Source organism: Macrobrachium nipponense, chromosome 40, assembly GCF_015104395.2.
Source record: "Macrobrachium nipponense isolate FS-2020 chromosome 40, ASM1510439v2, whole genome shotgun sequence".
Classification (NCBI taxonomy): Eukaryota; Metazoa; Arthropoda; class Malacostraca; order Decapoda; family Palaemonidae; genus Macrobrachium; species Macrobrachium nipponense.
The window spans coordinates 25,648,633-25,666,342 of record NC_061101.1 but is presented as its reverse complement, the minus strand read 5'-3'; the positions used below and the strand labels follow the sequence as shown (position 1 = coordinate 25,666,342).

At 37.5% G+C, this 17,710-nt stretch overlaps 2 protein-coding genes across 3 annotated transcripts in view; one reads left to right on the top strand and one right to left on the bottom strand.

Moving 5' to 3' along the window:
- Window positions 1–7,647: 7,647 nt before the first annotated feature.
- Window positions 7,648–17,710, bottom strand: part of LOC135212029 (vacuolar protein sorting-associated protein 37B-like) — a 44,530-nt gene continuing 34,467 nt past the window's right edge. For both annotated transcript variants that reach the window (XM_064245325.1, XM_064245326.1), the window contains exons 5-6: window positions 10,899–10,981; window positions 7,648–9,167 (exon numbers count right to left, since the gene is read on the bottom strand). In XM_064245325.1, coding sequence (XP_064101395.1) covers window positions 8,922–9,167; window positions 10,899–10,981 — 329 coding nt within the window. In that variant the 3' untranslated portion in view covers window positions 7,648–8,921. The remainder of the gene's footprint in view (window positions 9,168–10,898; window positions 10,982–17,710) is intronic.
- Window positions 12,922–15,987, top strand: LOC135212028 (huntingtin-interacting protein K-like). The gene is made up of 2 exons (XM_064245324.1): window positions 12,922–13,222; window positions 15,648–15,987. Exons 1-2 carry the CDS (start codon window positions 13,028–13,030, stop codon window positions 15,801–15,803), a joined length of 351 nt encoding a protein of 116 aa, XP_064101394.1. The 5' UTR covers window positions 12,922–13,027; the 3' UTR covers window positions 15,804–15,987.

Here is a 17,710-nt window from a genome sequence, read left to right as displayed (position 1 = left end):
AAATATACATTAACCCTCATGACGTACAGGAGATACACAGCCATGTCTCAAAGAAGATGATACCTTCCTTTCTCTATCTCCACTGCCAACCTCATGAATGTGAACGTATGAGGATGAAACATGACCCTGTGGGCCATATGGCGAAACACTCGTCTTACCTGCACAAACACGGACATGCATGGGAGAGACACAGTCATGAGGGGAAGAAGGCAATGCACTCCTTTCACTTGTAGATGATGAAACCACAAAGTCCTTGATCCTCCAACATCTTGACACAATGGCGGGGTTGATGAAGAAGGAACAGGAAAAGGAGAGAAACTCCTCTCTACAAGGTCTCTTACTAGCAGGAGTAGGAGAAGAGACTCCCTGTTTATGACTCTTCTTCTTTGTAGACACAGCAGAAATCCTCTCTTGCAAAACAGAGTCCAGTCTCTTGTAGACCGCTTGAACTAACGCTTGGACGGCTCAGCGAGAGAAGACGATGACGTCATATCGCGTAGGGGTGATGTCACAGCTGGTGGATGAGCGCCAACCGCATCTGACATTCTTAGGCTGAGAGGATGCTGGGAGTGACATCACAACATCTCTAAGACCAGTGCTGGTTGATGACCTCACTGGTGGAGCGATAAGACGTAACTCAGTGAGTGTCAATGATGACAAAGGGGCTTCGCAAGGTGGCAACATCGTGAGAGCTAACATAGAGGAGTCCTGGTGAGGTGGGACTGCTATAGGAGCCGGAGGGTGGGTACGCTCCTCCAAGAAATGCGACAGCAGTCCATCCAAGGAAGGTGAACCCCCATAGCCCCAGCGATACCCAAACAGCTGCCATCTTGGATGACTCCGAATCTGAAATAAAGACATTAGATGGTGCAGCCTCCTCCCTTTCAGGTATAAAATTAGAACTTGAGGGATTGGGCTACATTAAACATAACATCATCCTGTGGTACTCGAGATACTTCCGTCGATGAATTGATGTAGGAAAAGGAAGGAGACAGGGGCACACTCGCACTAGCCACAGGGAGAGCGATCGCGGGAGAGGGAGATGCTGAATCATCCATCTGAGGAGAAGAAAAACCCTCCCAAGAAGGAAGAGTTGAAACTCTGATGTTCCCTTTTCTTGTAAAACACTCTCCACTGCAACTAGGCCAGGAACATTCCGAAGAAGGATTACTAGTTATTGTACACTAATTAGCACGGCACCTACTGCACGTCATATGTGGGGTCTGTGATAACAGCAGCTAAAAACCTTGAGCACGGAAATCCCCGAATGCCTGGGCACATGCGTTGACGAGGCCATGGAGACTCAGTAGAATCCATAACGCAGAAGCAATCACACACAAATGTACACTGAAATGAAAGAAACACAGGAACAAATCAACCAGCTTGGAAGGAGAGCAAAGCGATAATGTCTTACTCTCCAAGGCGGTTAAGGAAAGACTAAATACGTTACAAGGTGGTGTGTGGTTTCTGACCAGCTATCACCTCATACGTGCAGGAGTTGCCAGATCTCACGGATTCCTTACTCACAATCTTTTATTGTTTTTAACCAGTTACCAGCTAGCACTTGGAAAATATCTTACAGTTGAGACTGCATATGAAAAAATCTTAGCAAGATTCCAGTCCATACTTTGACCCCTTGTTTGTCTTTGAAAATTGTTGGTATTTTACAATCTTTTCCCAGAGATATGTTGATTCTATTCTACAAGGCAACAGCCACAGAAACCTCCCTACTTACATTGCTACCCATTAAAAGCATAATTTTTTTCATATATTTAACTATTATTTTACAGGACAGCTGCTGGTCTCAGCAACACAAAGAATGACTTGGTCTGCAGCCAGAAAGCTGTTATACCTCCTCCAGATGCATGGGCCTCCAGGTGGAGTAGAATTGAATTAATATCAATCTAGCACCAGGCCTTGGAGACCATATGGTTTTATATTATGCTGATTATAGATACAGTATGTGGTCAAAATTTTTGGTTGGAGAATATTTATTTGTTGAAGGGAGCATATTACATGTTTTATGGAGAAGGGTTTTGTTTCGGTGAGAATGTCATGAAAGCAACACAAAGAATGACTTGGTCTGCAGCCAGAAAGCTGTTATACCTCCTCCAGATGCATGGGCCTCCAGGTGGAGTAGAATTGAATTAATATCAATCTAGCACCAGGCCTTGGAGACCATATGGTTTTATATTATGCTGATTATAGATACAGTATGTGGTCAAAATTTTTGGTTGGAGAATATTTATTTGTTGAAGGGAGCATATTACATGTTTTATGGAGAAGGGTTTTGTTTCGGTGAGAATGTCATGAAAGCGAGGTGGATGGGGAAGAGACGTTAGGCTGGTTAAGGCTCTGTTGCGTGTGACTGTGTGCTGGGGTAGGAAAGGATTATATGGGATATGGAAAGAGGGAAAAAAGTTGTACACAAGGTTTGAAGTGATCCGTTTATCAGGTGGGAGTGTGTGAGGTTTGAATGGCCAATTCATAGTCCGGCAAGAGCTGTTTCCCATTCTCTATTCTTGTGGCATGGGTTTAACCATGGTAGCATAGTAGATTTTAATATGTGTAACTTGTTGAGATACATAATCGACCAGAAAGACTGCCAGTGATTTTAGTAAGTAGTTATGGAAGAAGTGGAAGTAAGTAATCTGAATATCGGATGGTTTTGAAATGTGGGCATGCTGTCAAAGTCATAGAGCGGGCCATAGAGTCTACTTCCTCATTGTCAAAGCTGTCCACAAAGAGCCAATTAAATTTCACAGATTACAGGATGGATGCAGTTAGTAGATTGGATGAGGGATAAAGAATTAGCAGTCTGTGAAAATAACAAAGGATAATTAGGGATGTTGGGTGGTCCGTGGGATGGATGTGAATGCAGCACTTAAAACAGTGATGAAGTATGTAAGCATGTCAAGGGTTGATGGAAAGGATGCATGGAGGATTAGGAAGTGACATTAAGAAGTATGTGAAAGAAGGGTAGGGAAGGGGTCACTAGTTATAAAGTGGTCTAATGCTGACCCATGAAAGTCTAGTTGGGGAGCATAGTGACATCTAGACAAGAAAAGGAATGTGTTTTTGCATCAAAATGTGTCGGGTGTTCTGAGTTTAAAATAGATACAGGCAGTCCCCGGTAATTGGCAATCCAGTTTCATTTTGCTCATCTAGCGCCATAAAATCAACGATTTTTGCCACCATAACAGGCTGAGTTCCGTTTATCAGCGCCATAAGGTGCCTTATGACACCATAAGGCGCCATTATGGTGCCATAAATAGCTGAGTTTCAGTTAATGGCGGTTTTCGCTTATCGGCACCCCTTGGAAATGGAACCTTGCCGATAACCGGGGACTGCCTGTATTAAAAACTGTTCAAGGGCATGTCCACAGGAATTGATGACTGAGTCACCTCATAATGTGTGGTTGCAATTAAAGTCACCAATCACAAGTAAGAGGTATAATTGGGAAAGGTCTAGAAAGGCGGTGAAGTCAATAGGGTAGGAGGGAGAAAGGTAGACATACTGCAGTAATCCATCATTGTAGGAAGACTCATGAAATAGTATGCAAGGAAAGGTTGTTATAATGCTTAAAGATAAGTACGTATGGTAGTTTGTGATAAATTAAAATTGAAGCAGAAATGGAGTGAGGAGAATGATGAAAATGGTAATTAGGAATAGATATCAGTGGTTGGGTAAGAAAAGTTTCTTGGAGGCATATTACTTGAGGTACGTATAGTAAGAAGAGATATCCGATATCAATCTGTGGGATTGGAAGCCTCAAATGTTCCACTGGAGGACAGAAATTAATGGGAATGAAATATACAATGGGATATTATAGTCAGTATGATTAAGGAAGAGTTGTTAGATGGGGATGGACTGTCTTCAGTATGAAGTAGGGACAGGTGAATGTCAAGAATAACGGGTGATTCATCTGTAGATGGGAAGTCTAAAGGTGAGGAGGGATAGGAAGAGCGAGATTTATGCGTACAACCTGGTGGTAAAGCTAGGTCCAAGATACTTTTTCTCCATACAGAGGTCTGAGTGGAAGGTTGAGTAGGAAAGGAGACAGGTAGGGGGAAAGGTGAGGCAGGTGGAGCTTCTGTGGAAGTTGGCAGGGGTGGGGGTTAGGATAGCAGGAGGGTTGTGGACCTCAGGAGTGTTATGATGAACAGTATTGTATTTTGTGTGGGAGGAGGTGAGGGATGAGGTTGGGTTTGGAATCATGGTTTCCAAAGGAGACTTGGCTGTAAGGGTTTTCCTTAGGTAGAGGGCAAACAGGTGACTGGGAAAACTTGGAAGGGGTGAATTTGTTTTTGGTCTTTAGAATTGTTCCAAATATGTAGGCATTTATTTCTAAATGTGGGGGTTGTGTTAAAGAAAGGAAGCTTTGGGAATAAGGGATGGGAAAATAGGGCTGTAGAAGTAGGTATTTCTGAATTAAACACCTCAAGAGGGTTTGACAAAGATGCACTTAAGATATGAAGAGGGGGAAGAGGTGGTAGATGATGGTGCTTCAGGGTATGCAGCAGTTTGGATGGAGAAATGGATGAGGGTAAGGAAGCATTTAAGGTGGTGGTGGGGATTGGGGAATCAAAGAGGGAGAGGAGGGAGGAGGGGTTGGTTGTGGTGTGATATTGGTGGTGGTTTTGTTTGTTTGCTTTGCTGTTGTTATGATCTGGGCCAGGGTGACAGTGGTAAAGCCAAGGCAGTATCCTATCTAGTTTCCTTCAGGGTTATTCCATCCTTGAAGTGGATTCAATCTTGTAGACAGGGCAACAACAGTAAAAAACATTGTTTGTCAGCACAATTGGCACAAATGCACTCTTGTGAGTGGCAATTTGCTTGGTCATGGTCAGGAGAGCTGCAAATGGGGAAGCCCACATGTGATCTGCAAAATTTGGCTGGGTAGCCGAAGCACCAGCACTTTTGGCATTGATATTAAAAGTTTTAAGAAAGGAAAAACCCAGTTAACGATGAAGTTACAATTGAAATTATATTAGCAAGTGGAGATTTTGGATAGAAAAATTGCAGAGTTGGCCAGGAAGATATATGATACAGGTTACATCCCAAAAGAGATGTACAAATCCATCTTCATAGCCATACTTAGAAAACCTGGTGCAGTTGAATGCAATCTATAGAGGACCATCAGTTTAATGAGCCAGATAACAAAGATAATTCTAAAAGTGATTTTAAAAAGAATAAAAAGAAAACTAAAGCCAGAAATTGCAGAGGAACAATACAGATTTGTAAAGAGGAAAGGAACAAGAAACGCAATTTTCATCATGTGAATGTTAACAGAAAGAGCAATAGAAGTTCAGAAAGATTTCTATATGTATGTGTTGTTTTATAGATTATGAAAAAGCATTTGATAGAGTGAGGGACACTGAGTTGGTAGAAATACTTCAAAGAATAAATGTGGATAGCAAGAACATTCGACTCATTACCAACTTATACTGGAGTCAAATGGCACCAGTCAGCTTTGACAACAACTTATCAGAATGGGTAGAAATAAAAAGGAGTTTGCCAGGAATGTGTATTATCACCAGATCTGTTTGCAATATATGGAGAGAACATCTTGAGAAGTATAGAGGATATTGGAAGGGATTAAGATTGGAGGAGTAAATATTGATAACATCAGATACGCAGATGATACAGTAATTATTGCGGACACAACTGAAAAACTGCAATCATTAGTAGACACAGTTAACAGGGAGAGTGAAAAAAATGGGACAAAATTAATGTAAAAAAAAAACAGAGGTTGTAGTTGCATGAAAGAATCAAGATCCACCAAATTGTAATATACTGATAAACAACATAAGTATAAAACAAGCAAACAGTTTTGTTAACCTGGGCAGTCTACTAACACAAGATGCGAGAGCAAAACAAGGTATTGAAAGGAGGATTCTGATAGCTAAAAACTCTTAAGAATATGAAAAATCTTTTAACAAATAGCAGAATTGGAACTCAAACAAGAACAAGAGCTCTGAAAACGTATGTGAGGTCCACCCTCATGTATGGATCAGAGAGCTGGACAATCACCAGGGAATTGAAAGCTAAGTTGAATGCAGCATAGATGTGGTTTTATGGAAGAATGCTGAGAATATCATGGTCAGATAAGAGTGACAAATGAAGAGGTGTTAGCAAGAATTGGAACACAGAGAGCCCTTGTAAGAGAAATAAGGAAGAGACAAATGAATTTTGAGGCTTGGACGGAGATTATACTGTAAATCAACTAATACAAGCAGCTAGAGATTGAAAGAGGTGGAGGCAAATGACCGCCAACGTCCAAGACATGGCACTTCGATATAGATAGATAGATGGGGAGGAGTATACTTTTGAACTTGTAATGTTGACCTCTGATGTATACATCCTGTGGGAATGCCTTGCCCCCTGAATGTGATCTTTGCAAAAATTTTGTTTTTTGGATATTTCCTGTTACTTGTCTCCAAGAGTATAGCATATTACTGGAGAACTTCATGACTGTCACTTAGGAGTTCTTTGAGATCCATGGATCAGTCACAACAACTGACATTGTCAACCATGCACTGCTCAGAGGGTATCATCACTATTCCAGTGCAATGTTGAGGTGATGATGTGGGATGGTAGGGAAGGCATTACCTTGTAGGTCTTTGAGGTTGGACATTGCTCGAGTCTAAGCCTCTGTTCACCATAACAAGTTGTAAGCAGTCGTGTTTTGTTAGGAGTTTCACCATTCCTACTTGTCTCTGCAGGCACTTTTGAAAGTGGAGCGTATTGTTTGCATAAGGGCGGTCAAGAGGAGGGTAAGGATGAAGTACCTGTCCCACTCCTGGGGTTCAAAGCAGGTTGGCATAAAAGCTGGGTGGTACTGGACAACATTTTAGGGTAGGTAGAAAAAGATGGAATTAAAGCCTTGAGAACATTTTTTTGAGGAAGAGGTGCTGTAGTGGCCCATTGTTTCATGGTAGAATGCTGTGGTTCATACAGTTGTATGGTCACTAAATAGTATGAACTAGTGGGAAGGGAGCATAGGGCATCATTTCCCGAGATGACAGGTGACATGGTAAAAGAAGATAGGGGATGAGGAGATTTCTAGGGGAGAAGTCTGGCTCATGGTCTCTAAACTAGCTAAGTCAGGAAAGACCAAAAAAACCGGAGACTGATTATGAGCAGGGTCAGTCCCCAACCCCTTAGAATTTGTTTGACTTGTGTTATTGGTCATATGGGCTTGGATAAATGCTAGGGAAATGTACAGTCCACTCCTTGAGAACCCAGCATGAAGAGGTAAGGCGAAAAAGAAAAAAACAAGGACGCTATGCCCTATGTCGTCCCGGAGGCCTTTAAAGACCAACCGGAAGTTGACTTTCTACCCTCACAGCATCCTGAGGGATGGGGTGACAGAGGAAGAGTAATACTGGTAGGATAGCGAGAAAGAAGTGACAAAATAAAAAATTAAGAAAAACCAAGCCAAAATTGGTTAAGCATAGGACCAAAGCCCAAGGCAGGTGGTATTTCTGAAAGTATGTGCAGGCACAAAAAGGCTATTGTAAATTATGGGATTGCATACAAAAATCTTAAAAATATATTTTATGACAAAAAAATTATGGGGAAAATTAAATGGCTAAATAAATCCTCTATGTTCACAGCACTTATTTTGACAAATCACAGGTATCATTAAATTAATCTTTATTGAAATGATAATAAAGAAACACCACTTTGATATCCTGTACTACTTTTACAATGTAAAAAAAAAACTGACCAAATAAGAAGGTAAAAAATACACTGTATTGCACATAGAATATGATAAAACTAAATGAAACCTTTAGAAACATCAGTGGAGTACATAGGTATATCTTACTGTTTTATACTAAAATCTATTGTGTTATACACTACAGTATTTTGCAGTGTTTATTTACTTTCAGCTTAAGGTAATCTCTTCCCCATACTAAATTGGTTACAACAGTTAACTTTTTCATGTATCAGACCTTTCAAAATCTAAAGGTCACGGCAAGAAATTCCTATACTGAAGGGGTTTCAACCCTACTCAGGGCATGAATTTCCATACAGCTAAGTTGTCTTTATTGTGAAAAATTTTAGAACCACACTTCATTGTGCAATGTACTTATTACAGTACTATAAAATTACCTCACTGTATGCAATAACAATTATGTTCTCTATTGGCAAAATATAAAAAGAAAGCAGAAATGGTATAGTATTAAAACTAACCCAATGTAAATACAGTAGTGGATCTGTCATGTATAACTGTCAGTTGTTTGGAACCCTGCTATGCAATAACTGCAAGTAGAATAAATTCCATTTACTGAAAAAGTATAGCTTAGAGTGTGTATATTTTGAAAAAATCTTACGTCATTTACAATGATAATTAAGATACCTGTTACTTAAGTGCAGGGATCCACTTGCATTAACACACATTACAAAAATTTTCTAATAAAGCTTATACAAGTACTTGTCCACTATCACTTGGGTAAGTTAATAATACCCCTTAATTATTATATTTTAAAGTTCACTCCCATCATGATAGTATGTCAGCCATGCATGTAATGTTTATCAATCACTTAAAAAAAGGATTCAAATACATATATGTACATCACTTATTAAAGAAATAATTCCCTGGCGCACCCATAAGAGACCTGTGTCATACGAAATGCCTTTATTTTTGTAATGACCTTATAAAAATTCTAAAACCATTAAATTAGGAGTTTTACCAAACTTCAGGATAGTCCCATGCAATGAAAAAAAGACATGAAAAAGCTAGGTATTCAGGAAATCATAAGTCAACTATTCCATATACTGTAGTATAGTATTACAATAAATCAGTACCATTTATTATTAAAGCTGAAATATCTATTAACAATGTAAACAAGAAAAAAATATTGATATACTAGCTTATAAACACCACAGAAATATCTGATTTAACATAATGCTATTCAAAGGTATCCAGGCATTGGCATGTTCATCGGCTGAGATGGGTATGGTGAGGCCCATTGTGTTGCACCAAAGCCCCCAGCATTTGAAGGATAAGGTGTACTTTGTGAACTATTAGACTGACTCATTACATCACCAATTTTTTCTGCCTTGATGCGACGAAGATGGGCTGTTTTTCTTTTTGATAGAAATAAGTTCAGAAACTCATCCACGTCCTTTTCTTTGTCTAAGAATGACTGTACAAGATTCTGAAGAGGTAAAAAATGTGGTTACAATTGTATTTAAACTTTTCAGTACATCATTAATAAAACTTGGATACTTCAATATAAATTTCAATATTATACAAATTATAATTCAATATTTAAATTATTAATGTCTAGTAAAGCAAATACGAAGGAGCCCCCATTCACGAATTTAAACTATTTGCGGATTTTTCTCTGGAATGTATTATATGCATTATTCATGGAAAATTTGCCTATTCCCTGTATTTTTCATTGAGAAATATTCACTGATTACTGTATTTCCATAAAATTTTCATGACTAAATGCACTTTTAGTGATAAAACTATTAAAATACTCAGGTAAAAGCATTTTGAGGGTTTTTTTGGTGTTTGAACTATAAACATAGGCAGTTATAAGCATTTATGGAGGGGTTTTAAGTATTCACAAATTTTAGTTAGCTATTTACGGGGGTTGTGGTATGCATTTCCCACGAATACCAGAGGTCGACTGTACACGGTATAACTTATAAAACAAATATGTACATATATATTAGGTAAATTACCTAAAATACAAAGGCTACTTTCACATGACAGCAGTTATGGTAATATTTGTAGATTACGGAGGGAGTTTGGAATTAGTGAGCCATTTGCATTTAGTGAGTTGGCCAGTTGCGATACTTCTACAAACAATATACATAGATCCTCTTTATGACTAACTAATGCAGTCTTGTATAAGGGCCCTCTCCAGTTATGGGCCTTTCTCTATGCCTAAATTTATCAAAAAGTACAACACATTCTTCACATACCTCTTACAAACCTGAAAACAATATACTATACAAGCACATTTATTTCTCTCATATGTATGAGCCATATTTTTTTTCTTCATTAATATGCTTTGAATTCTGTAAGCATGGTGCCCAAGTAAACTGGCTTCAAGAACTAAAAATTTCTAGACTGCTCACTATATGTGTTATTTGGAGTATAACTGGTTAATCTAATAACAAATACTGCCACTCATGATATATAAGTCCTTTTAAGAATGACAAAAGCAGTTATGAGTGTTATAATATTCATTCCTCTAAAGAGAAAAATAGTCTTTCATAATCAGCAATTTAAAAGAAAGAGGATAGCTGCATCTTTCACAACAAAGGTAACAATCTTGTTGGTTAGTGGCAAAATAAAGAAATAGGAAAAAAGAATATAAAATTAATCTATGATACAAATGGTGTTCCACCAGGTGTGTCAAGCAGTACTCTAATTACAGTCAATTTGCTTAGCAATTGTATACTGGTTTTAATAAATTTACATAGTGTATATTGAATGACACTACTTTTGGAATTTTGTTGTCTAGGAGGGGTGAGACTTCAAGAGGATACTGAATCGTCTTTTCAATTATCTACTTGATATCCAGTTTTATGCTTTTGGTGAAATGTGATAGTTCTGACAATCACCATTACAAAAACTGTGATAAATTTATTTGCATCATGGTGTTATCACTGGATAATGGTTGTTGAAATATAGTATACTTCATCTAGTACATGAAATATTCTATTCTGATACAAGTATTTACATATCAGATCCTACAGTAGTATACATTTAGGTAAAAATGTTTTGTAAATACAATCTACTGCCTTACCAGAGCTCCCAGCTGGGTAAGAAAATATTTCTTGTAAATGCATCTACTGACTACAATTTTATATGCACTGCATAAGTAATTATGAACTAAATTTTTGTGCTTATTCACTTAACAAAAACTCACCTCAGTTTCTTCTTCACTTTCTAAAGCAGCTGTCTGTAACAAAGCTTGAAGTGTATCTGCTGAATACTGACCACTTGATGAATCTGCAAAGAAAGGTGGATAAGTAAACATAAATTGATGAACAAGAATTTACAGAGGCTTCACACTTCACTGGCACAAACAACAAAAACAATTACTTCAGGTCCTAATTTGTTATATTTTTTGCCAACCTTGTGTGTCTGTTGAGTTTTGGAAAATGTTAAGAAAAACTATGATATTGGAAAAACTTCCAAAAAATACTCTTGATCAAACCCATGAAAAGCTTTGTTGTGATTATTTCATTATCATGCCTATAAATATACAAGAAAATAAAAAACCCACCAAAATTGGAATACAAAAAGACTGACAGATCTGCTTATGGAATTAAATATAAAATTTAGGCCGAATGCCAAGAGCTGGGACCTATGTGCTCATTCAGAGAGACTAAGAACTTAAAGAAAATTAACACATTAGAAGTGAAACAATAGTACTACTGGATTCAGTGTCCAAAACTGTTAGTATCACTACATGATGCACAACTATGCAAAAAACAATCCATGACAAACAATGTATGTCACTAAGAGCTCGGCACATTTAACTGTACAATTACAAAATGGAATTCCTTTTGATTGCTTGAACGTTAATAATTATTGAAAAATTTGCATGCCCTTAATACACATAGACAACTGAAAATTCGAAAAGGTCTTCAATTTAAGAAAAGAAAAGAAAAAAATCTTTGATCCTCATGCAGATAGAAAACTGGGTAAGGACTAGGATTAGGATGAAGTGAAAAAGATGATCAGGTGCATAGGAAATACTAAAAGGAGAAACATAGTTTTTTTTTTTTCTCTCCACTGACAGTAAATATCTACCAGTCTGAAATATCAGCCCCTTATACATCACCAAAGCCCTTTTCTTACTTCTGACTGGCTGATGCATTTGAACTTTAACCTCTAGTGAATACAGAAGTTTCTGCAAGTACCAACAGCATTAGGTGATCTACTTTGACAGATGGTGAGAATGAGCTAATGAAATCAGTGCGATGATAAAACTGTAACTCTGAGTGTTGTCTAACGAACACCTATTTTTTATGTAAATATTATAAGTGCAACATTAATATAGCTCTTATGGAATTATTTTTAACACTAAGTAAAGTGGGTTTAATTCTTCTTATCCAATTATGTTGGAAAAGAATATACTTTCTGAAGACATAGTTTGCATTTTTGTAGTAAAACATCCTCAGTGCCTTCGTGTGTTCAGGACCCTATATATATATATATTTATATATATATATATATATATATATATATATATATATATATATATATATATATATAACTACTATAAAATTTATTTCAAAACTATACCAGAAATAGATTTTTCCTCCGTCAAATCCCTTTTTTATATTTTCAAAAGTTTTCATTTAAATTGGCGCAGCTAGTGATTTGGATGTTAATGTCTCAATTAATTTTCTCTTCCTCTACAGGTTTTGTACCACTTCATTCATTGTTCCTTCCTTTTTAAAAATAAATTCTGATATATTTTGAAAACTATCATTATCTTAATTTACTCTTTCTACGTTTAAAAGAAACATTATTTCTGACAAAAATGCAAACCAGATTAACAAATACCAAAAGCAGCAAGAAACTTGGATATTTCTATTATCGGGGAATATAACAATTAAATGGCAAAATATATGCAGGATGACGACAAGGGGTCTAGAGATAATGATCAAACTTCGGTATTTTACAATTATGATCACTCGTACCGAAAACAAATTCTATTAAGTAGACAACCAAACTCTGGACCAGCAAAGGCGATCAACTTGAAGTGGTCAGTGAAAAAACCAACGGCGGAAAATTTAACATGATGTAGCCTTTAAATGAATCTACATTCCACTATCGTAACATAAGCCATGGCTATTAAATAAAACATATAACAGTGAAAGCGATTTAAGTACGATAACTCTTAAGCCGCGTTCGATCACTTCCATCGTAAAGAAGAAGATAGCTGACTCCTCTGGCAACCATCGTAGCATGTAAACAGACCCGCATTGTGTCTGTGCGTAGTGGCCGTCATTACTCTACGAAAAGATTTAAAAACTCCACAATATGTCTCAGGACGAAAATCACGAAATTGAGGAGGAGGTGGAAACCAAAAGTAAGGAGAAGAAAGCCGCAAAACATGATAGTGGAGCAGCGGATTTAGAGAGAGTGACGAACTTTGCGGAAGAGAAGGAAATCAAATCGGATGCGAATTTTATGTCAGTTATCAACGATGTGAAAAGACAGGAACAAACGAATAAAGTAAGTAAAATAAGTACTACGTGACATGACTTGGCCAGAAAACAGAGGCATGATTCAACCAATAACAGCGTAACCTTAACTTAGCCACTGGACCCTCGAGGGATAGCCTACAACAGGGTAGCCTATTCCTGTAGGCTATTACCTTTAGGTACCTAGCCTAATATCCCTTCAGCAGCACCTTATGTAGCCTAATCGTATTATTTGATACCCTAAACATATTAGTTAGGTATGTAAGCTCTCATAACCTGAATTTTTAAACGTGAACCTAACCAAAACCACCTTTGCTAACCTAACCTAAACCTTTCCTCTGGTGACATGCCTTGACATAACCAGGATTTAGTAGGTACTAGCTAGCCTATACCTTCCTAACCTGCTTAGGGCACAGTGACCTGATCTGCTAGGGGGATACCCCAAGCAACACTTAACATCATTCACATTAACTAGCCCAGGCTACCCCTTTGTAGTATGCCTAATCTTCTCTCCCTACTCGGCTAACTACCTGTACCAGCCCCATGGGGATAAATATTGCAACAAAAGATGGTAAATATCTCCATAATAGTAAAATTGTGATAATTCTCTGGTACTTTATTTCCAGCCAAATACTACACTATGGACTATTCTGCAATAATTTTAACCACCAGTGCAGAGAGGTAGGAAATGAATAGCCTAAACCACAATCAGTCAGAAAAAAATAAAATTTTCCTTCACAACATTAAGGCACTTTGAACATAAGATATTTTGCTCTGTTTTAATGTATGCTGTGAACATTTCTGACATTTGTATTACAGTATCAAGTCCTTACCCTAGTATATAATAATAGTTTAAAAATGTTCTTTACTTGATTTTATTGAATGAGAACTAGGGTAAACAACCGAGTGGACCAGCTGCAGCCACCTTAACCGTGTTTGGGCCCACCTTCAGAAAAAGTACTTTAACACGTCCTGACACCGGAGATGGGCACCAGTCACGAGTCTCATGTCTCGAGGTGTTGCTCCCATGACCTATGACTTGTGACTGGTGCCCATCTCCAGTGTCAGGACGTGTTAATGTACTTTTAAAGAAAGTGGGTCTGAACATGGTTACGGTGGCCGCAGCCAGCCCACTCGGTTGTTTACCCTATCAGTAGGATTAAAGCCCATCTATGTCACTCATATTCTAGACTTAAGGTTTGTGGTCCACTTTCTTTAAAAGTATTTATTTGCCAGTAAAATGAACACCAGAAATGTTCAAAGCACACATTAAAACATAAGAAAATTATATTTTCAAATTCAAATGTAATAATGGTGTTATGCAAATTAATACAAAAAAACTCATGGTTTATTATATCTCATAATATGGAAATGTCAGTAGTATGAAAACAATCACCTAATGCATTAGCATTAAATGAAAGTGTTGCAAAGGTAGTTACAGGGATGCACCCAAACCTGACCTAAGGCACTGTGCAATATAGCATAATATACTGTGAAATACAGGCGTTTCAACCTAACCTAGCATACCAGGTCCTACCATGAAAGCAGATCACACAAACAACCAGTTTATGGCCATATAAACCATATAATAACCAATATTGATTATACAATTAAGTAAAAAAAAATTATGGATGGTCAACCCCTGGGATTTGTGGGGCAGTGTACCACAACCCCCCCCCCCCCCCCCCCGTCACAAATAAGCTAAATCCAAGAATACTTGACACCCTTCTGAAAAAGGAAATGCTTATCAGTGACTATTTTGATAGTTTAAACACCAAAAGACCCCTCTAAAAGTACTTATACCCGAATATTCTAATAGTTTTATCACGAAAATTGTATTTAGTTACAAAAAATATGAAAATATAGTAATTAGTTAGTATTCCTCTATGACAAATTATGCAAATAGGCAATTTTCTGCAAATAATGTGGATATACGTTCCACAGAAAAATCTGTAAATCCAGAACCAAAATTAGGCGGGGTCTACTGTATGTACAACATTCCCTATACACTACGGTATTAATTAAGTAAATAAAATTTTTGGATCATGTCAAGATTAGCAAACCAGCTATTTTTCAAGGCAGTATGCCACCTTGATATATATATATATATATATATATATATAATATATAAATATTTAAATCAAAGTAGTATACTATTGTCTTGAAAAATAACTGGTTTGCTAATCTTGACATGATCCAAAAATTTGATTTACTTAATTAATACTGTAATGTATAGGAAATGCTGTACAGTGGACCCCACCTATTCGCTAATCTTGACATGATCCAGATTTTCAACTAAACATAACGTGTGTAAAGTGAATATCCGTGTATACCAACAGCCAACTGTATAGTATAAAATATGTAAAATGCAAGATACCGTGGCAGAAAAATTGTCAGACATTAATTTTTAGTATGACCTCCATGACATAACTTGTTAATCACCCTTCATTTTTCAGCTTGCACGAGATCAAGAATTGGCAAAAGTGTCCATTAAGAAAGAAGATGTAGAAGTGATTATGAAGGAATTGGAAATACCAAAGATAAAAGCTGAAAGAGCACTTCGAGAACACCAAGGTAACCTCATTGAAACACTAGTGACTCTAACTGATTAACTGGCACTCTGTGTTTAAAGGGACTTCCTGTGTAATTTTTGTTTCATTTTACATTATCTATATTATATAAAGTAATTGTTTCTTGGAACATATGCTTTTTCAATTTATGTAATACTGTACCCTGTATTAAGATATATTTCATGTGTAACTGTTGTTTCATTACAAATTAAAATACTGTACACCACTATAGTGTTTTAATGATACCCTGTAAAAAACATGCTATTGATAAATTAGAATGTAAGGAAAAGGAAATAAAATCACAGTTATGGACAGCTATATATGAAGTACCAGTTTGAAGAGATTGTACTTTCTATAGATACATCAGATTGCACAGGTATATGCAGTGTTTACATACTAGTGATCTAGATATCAAAGCACTCCCAAAACTGATCATTTCTAAGATTCAACGAGATGCCATTAGTACTTTAGCCTTTTGTGAATCTGCTCAAACTAAAGAAACCACAAAAGAAAGTTAACAGTGCCACCTGGCAGCTTATGCATCTCTATCCACAAGGCTTCTGGTGGCAGATTGATTCATTGTTGGCAAGTCTCTTACTCTGAAAATGGCTAGCAAGGATCTGTCTTTGTTAAATTATTTTTTATACCCGCCTTAATGTTAATGCTCATACAGGATTACTGTACCTTCATCAATTTTGGTTACAATATATAAATGTATTTTTCTATAGAATGTCACAAGTATGGAAGACCTATATTAACTGTCAATCAATGAGGTTCTCTTTCCCAGTCCTGGTTTTAATAAATGCCTGCCTTCACCAGTTACCATCTACTATATGAGTTAATCCTTCCTTTTGAAAAGTAAGTCTGTTCTTTGTTTAGTTGGCTGTCCTCAAAGTGATGTAGTTATTTGTTAATAAGACACTCGCTATTTATAGCCTAATTACTCATTTGTGTTTCAAAATTAACTGTTCCTTGCACAGAAACTACTTGAGTCACTGAAGCATGGTAAGAAAGTAGTTAAATAGTAGTAGGTGACGGGGTAGGGGTTCCACCCACTCACTTGACAATCTTCACTTTTTCTCTGTTTTCGCTCCTGTTAGGACATCTCTGGCGATGCTGGGCTGCTTTAAGATGGCTGTTAATATTCAGGACTCTGGGTTTGCTTATGCTCTGTGTGATGCTTAGCTTGTGATTTTAACCTAGTTGTTGATTTTGAGTATGACTGATTAGAGAGAGGATGGCTGATTCTCCTCCTTCTAAGTATGATTATATGTCCTGGGCATGAATAGTGTTTATGTGATCACTGTATATGTCTACTGTGAATATTGAGCCTCCTTTCCTTAGTGTATTATTAAGAGGTTAGGATTGTATGCTGGCTGCAGCATGTATTGTGTGGAGATTGGAAATTAATCTGCCCAGTGGAAAAAGTATGGGTTGAAGAGAAAAGGATCCAAGATGGTATCACCTGTCTTCCAAGTGAAACGCTGCTATTCTCTCTGGCCCGACTTCATTGATCTCCCTCTGCTGTAACCCCTGCTTCTGCCTCAGAGATGATACCTGGACATTTGTCTATGGCTCAGTCCAAAGGGAGATCAATTAGTTATACAGTAACCAACCAGCTCAAAGCTTGGGTAAGGTAATCAACCCTTCTGTTCCTGTTTCAAGTGATTCTGCATTGCCGACTACTACTCTGAGGTACCCTAAGGAAGCAACTTATTGGAAGTGCTGTCGCCCTCTTCAGGTTTAACTGATATCTATCCTTGGCCCCTGCACTGGTCTCAGCTGATGCTCCTACTTTGGGTTTGGCCTCTCCTCATGAGACCTGTTGCTGTTGCTGCTTCAGCAACTACTGTCCCTCCTTGAATGCCACACTTGACAACATCCTATATGGGCAAAGGCTGTTCTTCCTCACTGCTCTTCTCTTCCTCCTAATCCTCTTTGCCTTTCCT

Excerpts from the sequence above, each read along its gene's own strand:
- LOC135212028 (XM_064245324.1), top strand. The coding sequence starts at position 13,028 with ATGTCTCAGGACGAAAATCACGAAATTGAGGAGGAGGTGGAAACCAAA. Across the intron at positions 13,223-15,647 it reads GACAGGAACAAACGAATAAA|CTTGCACGAGATCAAGAATT; the intron begins GTAAGTAAAATA and ends TTCATTTTTCAG.